The 14,737-nt window shown below is 32.3% G+C and overlaps 1 protein-coding gene across 1 annotated transcript in view; it reads right to left on the bottom strand.

Annotated features, from left to right (window-relative positions):
- Positions 1 to 1,803: 1,803 nt before the first annotated feature.
- LOC136796374 (calcium-dependent protein kinase C-like) overlaps positions 1,804 to 14,737 on the bottom strand; it is a 99,688-nt gene continuing 86,754 nt past the window's right edge. Inside the window, exons 5-7 of the mRNA XM_067049939.1 lie at positions 7,356 to 7,460; positions 2,110 to 2,220; positions 1,804 to 2,040 (exon numbers count right to left, since the gene is read on the bottom strand). Coding sequence (XP_066906040.1) covers positions 1,804 to 2,040; positions 2,110 to 2,220; positions 7,356 to 7,460 — 453 coding nt within the window. The remainder of the gene's footprint in view (positions 2,041 to 2,109; positions 2,221 to 7,355; positions 7,461 to 14,737) is intronic.

Below are 14,737 nucleotides of genomic sequence, written 5' to 3'. Positions count from 1 at the left end.
TTTTTTTTTTTGTATTGTTAAACAAATTTTTTATATTTTCGATTTGAGTTAAAAAAATAAATAAAAACTCGCAAAAAGAGACTAAAAATATAGATAGAATACTTTTATAATTTGTGATCTTATGTTTCATCAAATGTTTTGTCCTATCTTTTTCTGTCCTGATGATATCTTAATTGGTGGAACATTTATAAGTTATTTATTAATAATATAAAATAACATTTGAGATATTTTTGAACATTTTTTTTTCTTTTACTTTAATTGTCTTATTATAATATGATCTAGATTACTGTGAATTCCCAACCCTTTTTGACTCACGATTTCTCGAATTCCCCTTGGGATCTCTGACTACTTTATTTGGGCTACATCACATGTCCAGCAGAGAAAGTTTTATAAGCCTAACTTATATTTCATTATAGAAGTTTTAGGGCTACTCGTTCTTCTTTCTTCTTCTTCCATGTTCCTTCGTTATAAGTCCTAAATTCTCGGATCTTTCCTTCGATTGTCAATAATCCTATACTGCTCTTTGAAGAGTTTTGTGAAGAAACTTCTTGGACTTTCATTGGGAATATGTTTCCTATAAGGGGAATTAGCTGTATCAATAAAAGTTAAGATTCATTGATGGAAGCTGTCGACAATTCTTCTTGGTGGCTCTTCATTAACTCTAGATTTATTTTGTCTCAGCTCATCAATTGTCAATCAATTATTTCTGCTACAATGAATCGCACTTTATTTAAAAATAGTATTGACTGTTAAGTAAAATTCATAAATATTACCTGCAAACAAACAAAAATTATAGCGATTGAAGTGACTCGCGAAATTATTCAAATATTTTGTAATTTCCTATAATGATTGAAATACTTTCTAAACAAGCTGTTTTGTTCGCAAAATTAGTTTTAAGTTTATATTTCTCTTTTTTACCTTATCCTTTATTGCAATTTTGGAAAAGGGGTATTTTTACTCTATTTACTATAATATTATATTATTATGGTTTTGTTCGCCATTTCATAGGTTTAATAAATACATTCAACTTAAGTTAACAATTTTTTTTTTAATATAATATAAGGCAATCCACAGCGAAGGTGAAATTAGTCTATGCATATTCTCGGGAACATTCCTGATATCTAACTAGGATACATAAACTGATTTCATGGCAATCCTTTCATGGCAAAGTAGGTATTCTTGGGTTAGTCGAGTGTATCCAATTCGTAATCTGGTCAGTATTACTTCGTGTCGTCTGCAATTTTGAGTTGTTTTCCATGTACTGTATTCTTAATTTCTCTTAATTTAATAATTGAATATATAATAAATAAATAATTGAATATATAATATTATTATTATTATCATGGCACTACGGTCAGGCAAGAACCCAGGTCTCCTCCACAACAGCCAACCAATCTCCACGGTCTCTTGCTCTCTCCTTCCATCTGCCAACCTTCAAGAGCTTCAAATCCTCCTCCACATCGTCCAGCCATCTGATCCGGGGACGTCCTCTTTTCCGTTTTCCGTTTGCCATAAACCATCTTTTTAGGTGTCCTTTCATCGGGCATCCTCTCTACATGTCCTAACCACTCTTGCTCTTTTAATTAACGCCACGATGCTGGGTTCCCGGTACAGATTTATCAGTTCCTCATTCCTTCTTCTTCTCCAAGACTCCTCCACATATTCTTCTCAATTCCTTTCTTTCCCAGGAGTTGAGCATCTACTCTGCTTTTCTTCTCTCCCATAGATCACTACTGGCCTTACGATGGTTTTGTAAATGACCACTCTCATCCTTTTAGAGAGAACTCTAAAATTCAATATTTTCTACAGTGAGAAATAACATTTATTTCCTGCTCCTATCCTGGCCCCTATTTTGCTCTCTACATTGTTATCATCAGTAACCAGGCTTCCCAGGTACTTAAACTGGTTAACAGAACTGAAACTGTGGTCTCTGCACATCACTTTGGTATTCTCTTCCTTATCCTCTCTTGAGCTTTTCATGTACACCATCTTGTCTTCATTCACCTTAAGGCCCAATTCATATGCTGCTTCTTCGAATTCCTGGAATGTTCCTTTTAATGCAATAATAATAAACAAATAATTAAATATTTGAGTCATTTCTTTACATACTTTAACACTTTTAGCTGCATGTTTAAAGGTTTTAATAGCTAATGCTTTTGTTAACCTTTTGGTTTTGTTAACTACCTGGACTGCTTTTGCAATCACAGGCTCTAGAACCACCTTTAAAAATTAAAGTTTCATAGCTATTGTCACGGGAAGATTACCACGTTCATTTAATGAAGCATTTCATTAAAAAGTTACTGCTTTGTTCGTATGGGGTCGTATCGTGACGCTATCTCGCCTAAGGCCTTCACACTTACTTCCTCAATTAAACGGCCTATTTGACACAAAAGGAGCTTTACGAAATATACTAGCAATTCTTGAGATTAACTCTTTAGCTGTGGTATATGGTTAGGGAAAATATTGTGATTGTGTAAAATTTCGAATTTCAGATTAAAACGGAAATAAACGTTTTAAGATCCCCTGAGTCCACATTTTATCATAAAATTGAACTAATAAACAGAAATATTGATCAAATTACGTATAAAATCATAACACTCTATCACTTTTAACACTAATCCGACAATAGCGCTTTTGTTTATGAGTGTATGTCACAGCCTAGTTTAAAAAAAAAATTAAAGTTTTACGGTACTGAAATTATGTATTTAAGATTTGTTTTAATGGTGCCAAAATTGGAGGATTAAAATTAATTCGTCGTAAACCCATGACCTCTTGCCCTACAGTATCCTTTAATAATACCCCACTTATTCCTGTCGAACAGATCCGTTACTTAGGACTACATCTCGACAAACGACTGACATGGAATCCTCATAAAAGACTGAAAAGACAGGAAAGTGCTCGTCGATTTCGAATATTACAACATTTACTAGACAAATGGTCTAAATTGCCAATCCATTACAAAAGACTCATCTACATGACAATTATAAGGCCTATCTGGACATACGGAGTTGAGCTTTGGGGCTCCACCAAACCATCAAATTCATCCCGAATCCAATCCTTATAGTCCAAATCCTTAATGCTCCTTACTTTGTCACAAATCAAGTTATCCATCAGGACCTCAAAGTCCCATATGTTGCCGATTTAGCCAAAACCAGATACCATTCCTTCCAAAATAACCTTCCCAACCACCCAAATCCACTTGTTTCTAACCTGGCTTCTCCTTCATTACCTAATAATCCTCCTAGGCATCTGAAAAGAAGATGGCCACGAGATCTCCTCTAGAAATGTTAATGGAGTTCTACCAATGGGTAGATTCTAGATTCTCCACATCTTTGTATCATGTCACTATGTCACCTACAGCAAATTTACTTGTATATATTTTTTTTATGCAGTTGTAAATAACAATAAATAAATTAATAAAAAAAAAAGATTGGTTTTAGGACCAAGTCTTATGACTTGTAATCATTATACAAGACTGAATAGAAATTCCTCCTCGTCAGTTCCGAATATTACAACACTTAGTAGACAAACTTTTTAAACTTTCAACTAATAACAGAAGACCCATTTATATGCATAGCTGGACTGACGATTTTGAGAATTGGGCCTCTATTAAACCATCGAATTCCTCTCATAACTAATGTAGAAATGTTTTATTAAAGAATGTTATGAGCTTAAAAAAAAAAAAAAAGAATGCTAGTAAAAAATATGCCATCAGACAGGTTATATAAGTCACCACTGTACAGAGTTCCAGCGGGTCCCAGCAGCACAGAAGGAAAAGAAAATTTAGCTCCTATGCTTTTGAAATTTATGTGCAATACTTTTTTTTATTTATTTCCACCTTACCCTGCCTTATATGCAATACAGTTGGGCCATGGGTAATATTTGGATTTATAAAATAAATAGATCTGACAACCCCAGAGCAACTTATGTTCAACAACAGAGATTGGAAAGAGTATATTCCTGTCTGAGATAAACAAGTAACAATGCCTAATAGTGATCGTAAAAACATTATATAACTAATAACCTGTAAAGTAAATTTAATATTAAAAATTTATAATATATAAGAGAATTAAAATTCAATGTGGTGGTGGTGTTAAAACCATTCACCGATAGGGATATGAAAATAATTTTTGATAATAAAAAAGGAATATTTGAGAAAGAAAATGAAATTATTATGAATGCTACCTTTCAGAAAGGTTTATAATTTTGTATTGAGAGGTAAAAAATTCTTGTCTAACATGGTTCAACTAGCATGAAAAGTTAGGCCACAAAATTTACCATTTCGATGACTCACTTCACAGTGGTTCTAAGTACATTGCCACCAGTTTTACGAAAAAAAACAAAACAATTAAAGGCTTTCTCAAAAATTAAAAATTTTCAATTAAGAGAGAACTTTTAATTGTATCCTTTGTAAAGGTAGTGGAAGTGTTCTTAGCACCACTGTGAAATAAGACATCGTTATTTTAAAGATAAGAATATATTATGCAGAAGTGCAATTAAATTTCAAGATGGTTGCTTTGAATGTGAGAAATGTAAGCTTGGAAAAAAAAGAAAATGAAAGCCTTTTACTCAAAGTGACTATGGGGGAGAAGAGGTCGATAATATCGTGTATATGGACGTTACTGGTTCGATAAGAAAAGTTATTGGATGGAAGCCGTTTATTACTTCCTTTTAAGAAAAAATGACTTGAATTAGTGAACTGTTTATCAATAAACATTAATCAAAAGGATAAGAGAATTAATCAATGTACTTGAATTGATTTAAATATCAGAATGGGAAAGATATAATGAAAAGAAAAATAATTTATTATTTTGGGACTAGGTCGCTTTAGAACAATTAAAAAGGTAATTTTAATTTGAAAATAACATATATTGCCAAATTAATTATAACTTATATAAAGAGAAGAAAAAAATAAATTAAAAACTAACAGATAAATACATAAAAACCAAAACGAAAAGGTAGTTACAAAATATCTCTACGACTACATTGGATCCGATTGGTGAAGTAAAAGGTAGTTAAATAGAAGGGTTTTTAACGAGGGAAGGGTTAGTACATAACGTATGAAAGAAGGAATGGAGTTCCAGAGATAAGCAGCTCGGGTAAATAATCATTTATCAAACGCAGCAGTTCGGTGAGGTGGAGGGTAGATGTCAGATAAACGGAACGTGGTAGTACGGGATTGGATTGAGAATTTCGCTTGCACGTTTTCTAGGATATAGGGGGGGGGGTTGAGCACTAATTACTTGGAATAGAAAGGAAGATAAGAAATAGTGGCATCGGAAGGATGGATAGAGCCACTTCTGCTCGGCAAAAGATATAAAGCGAATTCGTAAAGACAAGAAGCCGATTTGTTTAATGCAATTGACATTAAACATAATAAGACTTGTAAATATACTCCCGAGCAAAATGGCAGAATCAAACGTAACAACAGGACCATTATATGGTAGAATCTGCTCGAGTGATGCAGGTAGGTGCAAAATTTATTGAGCAGTTTTGGGCTGGAACTACCAATGATACTGTATTCACATTTAATCCGTATCCAGTGACAATGTCCCAATAGAATCACTTGATAATTGAAAGAATAACTATGAAGCGTCTTCAACATGAAAGATTTAAGAGAAAGAGAAGAAACTGTTCTTGGCCTGAATGTTTGAAGACAAAAATGGGCTCTTACACTAGATCAGAGAACTATGACAGAAGAAACAATAAAGGAATTCGGAACAGATGATAGTGGGAATATAAATACTACTATAGAAAAAAAAACTTTAAATTGGAAGGAGGGGTGGAATCAAGACTCAAAAATCATACAGAGAGCTTCTAGATACAACATAAGTAATGACTGGAATCTGATGTGAGCTAGGAACAAAAGAGTGGATCAGGCAATTTAAAGATTGTGCTTCACTATACATATTTAGATATAATACTAAAAAGTTTTGGCGAGTGAAGTGGACTCTAGCTGGGGTGACAAAGAGGACTGAAAGTCAACTACAGGAGTTTTTGGAACCTAGTACTTTAAGAGACTAAATACTATGAAGGAACTAAAGACCTACCTTGAATTAACGGTAACCAACCTATTCTAACCAGAGTGGAAGGGTCGAGGTTTTGTTCCGTGAGACCGCAACTAAGTATAAGTAAACCCGCCGAGGCCGGAATTGAAGCGGCGCCGTTGCAGATATGAAATTGCTAAGGTAACACCTCTACTCCTTCAGCTGCAACGCCCTCTAACCAGAATTTCCTAATCATTTCACCAAGCACACTTTTATATTTTAATTCCTTTGCTTTTACAGCCTCTTAGCGCTGTTATTTTACTCCAAGAGAGCCTCATTTCCCAATGATCCTGATTAAGCTTTTCTTCGAGCTCTCCCAAAAAATTTTAGCCCCCTTTTGTGCTTCACTCGTCCAGTTGTTATTCGCATATGCTTGCCATTTAGCAGGAGGTTGTTCTTATTTTCCCTTATATACCTTCAATATTTCTTTTCACCATTATATCCGTTTGGCTCTCATAGTTATCTTTCTCACTCCATAATTGACTACTGATTGATAAGTAGCTGACTCCATGATAGTAATTATAATATGTTTCCATTAATACAAATATTTTTTTAAAAACACCTGGTAAGCAAACACCGAACATTTAAATAAAGAAAAAACATATACAATACCAAATACCAAAGACGAACTAGTTAGATTTATAACACTTTCCAAAAATTTTCGGAGTGAAAAGAATTTTTTCTGATTGTCTTATAATTAAAATTAATATCAATATTCTGTGCAAAAAATAATTTTTATTGTTCTCATACCAAACTGAAGCATTTTTATTTACTACTTTGTGCATAAAAAATAATTAATTTTAATATATTCAGTGTTACTAAAAACGTGAGTGAAGGTTTCAGTTATAGTCGATTATTGTAAGACTTGGTATGAGTATCCAATTTTTCAGTGTTATACGTAATGGTGTAAAAAGAATACCAGAATGGTAGGAGGAGATTAGCTTAATCATAAAGTTGGACGAGTTCACAGAACTTTCCTGATTTTGTTGGGTCACGGCTGAATTAATATGTTTCAAACAAAACATCACGGTTAATTGAAGAGTAAGTCAAATTTAAAATCTTTCTCAATTTGAATACAATTTCCATTAAAGCTTGTGTGTGACTGGCCCATATCAAAACTTAGTGCTAATGTTTGAAGAATAGAAAAAAGAAACAGGGTGGGATTTTTTGTGGATTGTACACTTTAAATAGCCTATAGAACCGAAAAGGGTTTGTATGTTCAAGGTGCGTGAAAAAGCAGTGGCTAGCTAAAGTGCTGTAGGACTACCAAGCTATCAAGCGGTGAATCAATTCCAAGCAAATTCCGACCTTTCCCGACTTTCTTAGTTTCAGTCCCAGCCTATGAAGTTTCGAATTTGGCAACTCTTTTCGGACTGACGAGCAACGATCAGCGGGTTCTCGACTTCCCAAACCCTATGAAAACAGCAATTGTTAATTATTGATACTCATTAACAAACACATTTCAATCTATATATAATCAATCAATATTCAATTTTAATCATATAAAAACGAAAACATACTGGAACTTAAAGAGAGATTACTTAAAGTAAAATTAAAACTCTTAAATAACAAAATTATAATTGTATGTTTAAATTTTATTGTTTTAAAAACACACTATTAGTATTTTTATTGAAAGAATATAGTTGACGGTATGAAGTAGATGGTATGAGGATAGTCCGGGTGGTGGTCAATAAAGGCATCATAATATTAAAAACAAACTATTTATTGTAAACAAATCTTCGTCAGGGCTAAATGATTAAACAAGATAGAAACATTTTAGAATTAACAGAACATTAAAATAAAAAAACATTTCAAAACTATTGTTATGTTTATAAAGTATATAGAAAAGAATAAATAATAACAATAAAAGGAAATATAAATGTAAGTAGACTGTAAACAATATAACCTGGTGTGATAGAAATTCTCAATATAGATCTAGACACATAAATTTAGGAGGCTACTCTTTTAAATTAGCCATAAATATGGTAAAGAGGTATATGAAAACGTTAGAACAGATAGGTAAAGTAGATATGATATAGATGAGGTACAGTAATATGTAAAAGGGAGATATTAAGACAACTGATAAAAAGGAATAATAATCGTAAGGATAATCACCTGTCAGAAAGGAGCACTGAGAACAAAGAAGAGAACAAAGAGCACAGAGTCAGATAAAGAAAAAAGTCTTTACTTCCTGGAAGGAATAATTTTTTTTTTAAATCGTTGGTTTGAAATAAATAGTTTTCTTTTACTATTTTGATACCTTTATTGACCTCCACCCGGACTAACCTCCTACAATCTATTAGTAGTTTGTTTATGTTCTAAAAACTACTAGAACTTTCAAAATTGACATTAGCAGTTTCTCGTTTACGCTTGAAGTACATTTCTTATCGTTCCAGTTAGTTATTTACTGAATTGAAAAACTCTATTGTATTCTTCCCCCATTTGATACAAATTTCTTCATAAAACATTTGTCAGCGTTACATCGTAAATTTTTTTTACCGCTGGTCTTAATATCCAATAGTCTCGTAATATTTATGAACTACGCAAACGTTTGCAGTACAATCCATCCTTCTACCATATACTTCATACTCACCAACTCATTCGCTCATATCCTTGAATCACTAATAATTCCTGACAATCTTCCGGAGCTCCTGAAAAGAAAATGGCGCCGTGATCATATGCATTATAACAAACATTTGTAGTCCTATTACGAAGAAGCAGCCCCAGAATCCAGAATTCGTCTAAGATAATATTTAATAGATAGGTTTACATAGGTACATGGCAAAATATAGATACGATTTATTAAGTTGGTTGATGTACATACAGCAAATCATACCTTTTTTACGTATAGTTAAATTCATTTGAAGGCTCTAAAATTTAATTATGTTTTTATAATGCCTATAAATTTTGGACCCGGCATTAAATTTTAATTTACTATGAAATTCTGATAGTACTTTATACAAATAACTAAGCTCAGTCTCAACAATGTGCATACTGTACTGTATAAAGCATATAGTAAATATTAGAGTGATCTAATTTCTTAAAATGGAATAATTGAATTATAGAGCTTTCTGATAGGTCAATTGATATGAAGTGGGATGATTACAGCATTCTTCTATATACTGAAGTATGTTAATAACATTTCATTAAAAACTGACATCAGGAAAAGCTGGACTGTACTTGATTACTTTCTCGATTTTGAGTTAAAATTATCTGAGTTCTGAGTATAATCAAGTATCCACGTACTCAACAATAATGATTACGACTGCAATTAGAGAGAAATGCTTTATTTAGCCATGCTGCCCAAATACATTGGAATGCTACAATACACAGCATACCAATTAATCCACGATCGGGCATGTATACAATAATAACATATATTCACATGATATAACAACAATTTTATTTTCGCTACCTTTTCCTGTTACAATCAATACTCGTCTACACACTAAATACAAATATATAATTTGTTTTTCTATTTCATAATTTCATTACATTTGACAATTTTACTCTCTCTATATTTATTATCTTACTGTCTCAGACCTCCCCTCTCCAATAATCAGCTACCAGCGTTCGATTCGTTAAACAAATTTATCAATAGGCAGCTATGTAAAGTCAAACCAAAGATATAATAGTGACCGCAGTAGATCAATTTACAAAAAATAAATAAATAAATTTAAACAAAACTGATATGAATCAACAACAAAAAAAGGCTAAAAGAAATAATTTAATGAATAAATAAGTCAAGGGAATACATATATACACAATAAGTTAAAACACAAATCTACAGGTCCAAAAACTAAAGACTAAAACTATATCAAACTTTTGAATGACCTCGTACTTTTGTAATTGATTACAACAAACTCAAAAGTTGTGAGTTAACTCCACTTGTTACCTCACAATCTGTGAGGTGTAATTTTTAATTTCTTACTAATTTTATCTTGAACTGAAATACCATAGAGTGGTATAACGCCATTTTCCAGAAAGTTTGAAACGTTCTGGCGAGCTTGAAGATTTAGACAAGCACTGGAAGTTTCATGATGATTCGTATCATGTCTTTACCGATCGTGAGGGATTTTTTCTTGCCTTCACAATTAGACACCATTCGATATAATCTTCCAAATTCCTGTTGCCGAGTCCTCGTGGGTTGTGGAGTGTCAGAATATTATTCTGAAATGGATCCCGATTATAGATTGCAGAAAATGTTATTCCATGATTTCACATTAATTAAATACCAATATATTCGTTTTATGGTACTAGTACACCAGCAATACCACCATACTAGAAATACCACGTATCTACAAGAATAAATTAAGCGGAAGTTTTTACAGGAATCATCCCGAACAAAAGAGACTTCAACTTTCGAGAGAAGAAGCTGTCCAAGTAAGGCCAACCCAGCGAATTTGTTCCTGAGGATGTTGACTTACGACCCACATTCAAAAATAAATATTCTTTCAACCAAAAAATGTTTTTTATGTACCCTGTTATTGTTTTCATTAATAGTTCAGACAATTAATTCTGTATACGGTATTAAAAAAACAGGGCTTTTTAAACCGATAAATTCAATTAGCAACATTTTCTTCAATTACGTGAAATTATTGAAAAATTCGGAAATTTTCTTTTTTACGTCCTTCTAGAAACTCTAAAGAACGAATAGAACGGGTGTTTGAAGATATGCTTGGAATCTATAATAAGAAATGGTGTACCAAAGACAACCCCATTGCGGGGTAAAAATGATTTCTTAAACCTGTACTTTAAACGGGGAACCCCACGTGTTTTAGAATAAACATCACCCTCAAAAAATTCAATTTAGTTTTTATTTAATAACCTTTACTCAGATCTTCTCAGATAATGCTGTTATGTGGAATAAAAGAAGAAACTCCCCTCTCTTTAACGACTTCAAGAACGCCTTAATCGAATAAACTCAAAACGAGATTTGGAGTTTCAAAACGAACTGTAATATCGTGGCACGAAAATTTGGAACCCCTCCGAAATGATTTTTTTTCCGATAAAATATTTAACATAAAGGTTTTGGTTGATTTTAATAAACCTCTTCCGCCATTTTTGGTGTGAAAAAAAATCTATCATGCTAGTTTACTCAATAAATTTAAAAAATGTACCATTTTTACGTTTGTAACGTAGATTTCTTTCAATCAACAAAACAAATGTTTTGATAGAAAGAAGAACCTTGTCAATATTATTTTATAAACTAGATATAACATATCTTATCCAGTCTTGGAATCAAGAATGGTTCAGAGGGGATACAATGGAACATATTATACACTAAGCCAAAAAAAAACTTGTGAGTTTTCAAACGGGGAGGTGTTTTTTTCTAAGAATATATTAAGTATTTTAAAATCAACACTATAGAAGGAATATGGCAAATATTCTTCTTTTTTTTTTATTAATATTTTATTACCAGTGACGCGGCGGGAGGAATGCGCGGGGATCTTTTGAGCTCTGCTCTACCCCTCACACGTGGGGAATAGAGTGGGCTCAGGTATCCTCAGGTCGACTGTATAAATATTGTATATAAGAGTGAAAATGTGACTAGAGATTATATTATTTTATAACTATGTCATTTTATTTATTTATTTTTTCATATACATAGTTTGATTATGTTCATTTTGTTTATCCTTTTGTTTGTATATATTTTAAGAGAGATTTTTTTTTCATTTATTTATTTATTTTTATTCTTATTTTATTTTATTTTAGTATGAATTTGATCATTCATCACTATTACCTCTTGCCCACAACTGCGTGGCAGATTGTTATTTACTATTTTAAATGTTTGAAATATTTACTATTTGAGATATTTTATAAATACATCAACACGGAATCACAAGATTTATTCGCTTCACCAATTTTTCTTTTTTGAATAAAACAAATACATCTGAATAAGCATTTAGCCAATCTATTTTTCTCTATATTATTTAAAATTTCTATAATCCTCCATTTCCTCATTCAGAATTACTAATATGGTCTACAAATTAGTACTTTCTAAAATACTAACCATTCTACCGTCATATCCCTTTTTTACTAATCCCAGATCACCATTTTGGATTCCGAATATCTCACCCCACTATCTAATAACGCCATCGTGTGGAGGACGTAGTCTCATCTTCATTGAAGCGAGTAATGTACATAGCGGCTGTCTTTCTCGATGTAGAACAACATTTTGATCGAGTCTCCCATCCGGGACTGCATTACAAACTTCGTAATTCCCTACCCCCTAAATACTTTTTAATTATCTGATACTATCTCACTGATTGATTACTTAAAGCGAACCACAATAGTTGCTCTTCATCTCTCTTTCCTCAGTCTACTGGTGTTCCTCAAGGTAGTATCCTCGGTGCTATCCTCTACACAGTCTATACAGCTGACATTTCAACCTTTCACTATATTCACCACGTATGCCTATAATACATACGTACTCTCAATTGAAAATAACTTTTAAATTGCATCCCAAACGTTTCCATTCCATATCACAACCCTTGAAGAATGGTGCAAAAACTGGAGGATTTAAATTAATTCTTTCTAATTCCATCAAATCACCTTTACCCTTCGTCATGAACCTATGATTTCCTCTCCTATATGATCCTTCAAAATTACTCCGCTTATCCCTTTCGAATAGATCCGCTACAAGACTTGAAAGAAAGGAAACTCCTCGTCAAATCCGACTGTTACAACACTTACTAGACCAACGATTCAAGCTTTGTGGTTCCACTAAACCATCGAATTTCCCCCAATACAGTCCTTAGAATCCAAAATCCTCAATGCTTCTTACTTCCTCACAAATGAGATCATTCATAAAGATCTTAGCGTTCCATACGTAGCCGAACTAGACATTAGTCCTTGTATTCCAAAACTCATTAACCATCCAAACCCTTTAGTTTCTAACCTTGCTTCCTCTTATATTTCTGATATTTCTCCGAGGCGCCTAAAAAGAAGACGGCTTCGAGACCATCTAACGTAGAAATTTTATTGGAGTACTACCAATTAGTAGTGGAAGACTATGTGCAGAGTGACAGTTCATTAACTTGAGCCGTTTTTATGGATATATTATAGATGGGTATATTAGGAACAGTTTTTTAAATTCTAATAATGCTTATTCAAATAAAGAGAATTCTAGTTTAAGTCAATGATTTTAGCACTCAAATGTATCTCCTTTTATTCAGGTTAAGATAAATAAAATACAGATATAGTATCTGGTTGAAAAGAATAGAAAATTTAGTTGGTTTAGAACGTTTGAGAGGAATTAAAAAGAATACTACTTTAAATGAACTAATAAAAAATTATTAAATCCGAATTTTTTTTAGTATACCATAAAAACAAAAAGGTAAAGGCTTCTTTAAAGAGGGGTTCAGTTAATAGTAGCAGTATTTTTTCATTGATTGTACTCCTAATTCAGCAAAAACAAATTTATAAAAACTAAGTTCTTATTTTCAGTAGTTTTATAACAAAACATCATTTATTTAACTAATTTTTTTCCTGACTTTTCTTTTGAAAATCCTTACAAATAATGAAGACTACGAATGTAGTAAATATATTTTAAAAAAGACTTTACTCAAGTATGCTTAGAGTGCTTTGTTTATTAAATTTAAAGCTAATAATCATATTTTAAAAACAATGAAAAAGTTTTAATTTCCTTTAACCCGATGGTCGAGTGGCTGTACAATAAATAGGTTTGGAAGGATTATGCTTACATAAGGAGAACGAGAATAAGGTTCCCTGTTTACCAAGGGACTATATAATAAATCCTACTCCCAATTAGTAGCCTTGGCCACTAAAGAGATAGAGGAAAGCTCTGTTGGTCCCTTTGTTAGGGGGATAGAAACCCCAAATGGGAAATAAGTACTAAGCCTTAGATGATTCGAGGAAAATGGAGGAGAAAGAGAGTGAGCTTCAACGTCGAAATTCTCAACATAATTTAATGTGTCTACTTACGGGGTATTGGAATAACTTCCTTCAAGGAAAATAAAAGATAATTCTAAAAATAATTCAATTTTCTTGGTTAATATTAATCTAGCTGACCCCTCAGGTTTACAACGTCCCGCAATAAATCTTCGCCTACACTAAGTAAAATTTACGAATAAAAATTTAAAAAATTTTACATTGCAAACAGTGAGTAGAGTTTGGTTTAAATGTCCGTACAAATGGTTTATGAAGCCTCCCCCCCCCCTGAATGTGTTTAACGATAAATTATTAGGTTTGTAACACTGAAAATTAACATTTGAGTAACACTAACTTTTTATACAACAAAGAGATATCATTTCTTCTGTGTTCCGTCTCTTTTTCTATTGTCCCAGGTCCACTTTAATGTCATATTTATTGTATTTCCAGGCAGCATGAATGAATAAAGCATTTCTTTCTCTTCTCATTAATTTCGTTTGAATCATCTAATAAATAAATGAATCCTAAATACATGAACCAAAAATGACAAGATTTATACGCTAAACCTATTTTCCATTTTTGAAATTTCTTTCTTTCTTTTTTTAAGTGTTTTCGTCTCTTTTTCTATTGTCCCAGGTCTACTTTAATGTCATATTTATTGCATTTCCAGGCAGCATGATGAATAAAGCATTTCTTTCTTTTCTCATTAATTTCGTTTGAATCATCTAATAAATAAATGAATCCTAAATACATTAATCAAGAATGACAAGATTTATACGCTAAACCTACTTTTCTTT

This window comes from Halyomorpha halys, unplaced genomic scaffold, assembly GCF_000696795.3.
Source record: "Halyomorpha halys isolate HHAL.00 unplaced genomic scaffold, Hhal_1.1 Scaffold154.1, whole genome shotgun sequence".
In the NCBI taxonomy this organism is placed as follows: domain Eukaryota; kingdom Metazoa; phylum Arthropoda; class Insecta; order Hemiptera; family Pentatomidae; genus Halyomorpha; species Halyomorpha halys.
Note: the sequence above shows the minus strand (reverse complement) of the source record. Positions and strands in the feature narration are given on the sequence as shown.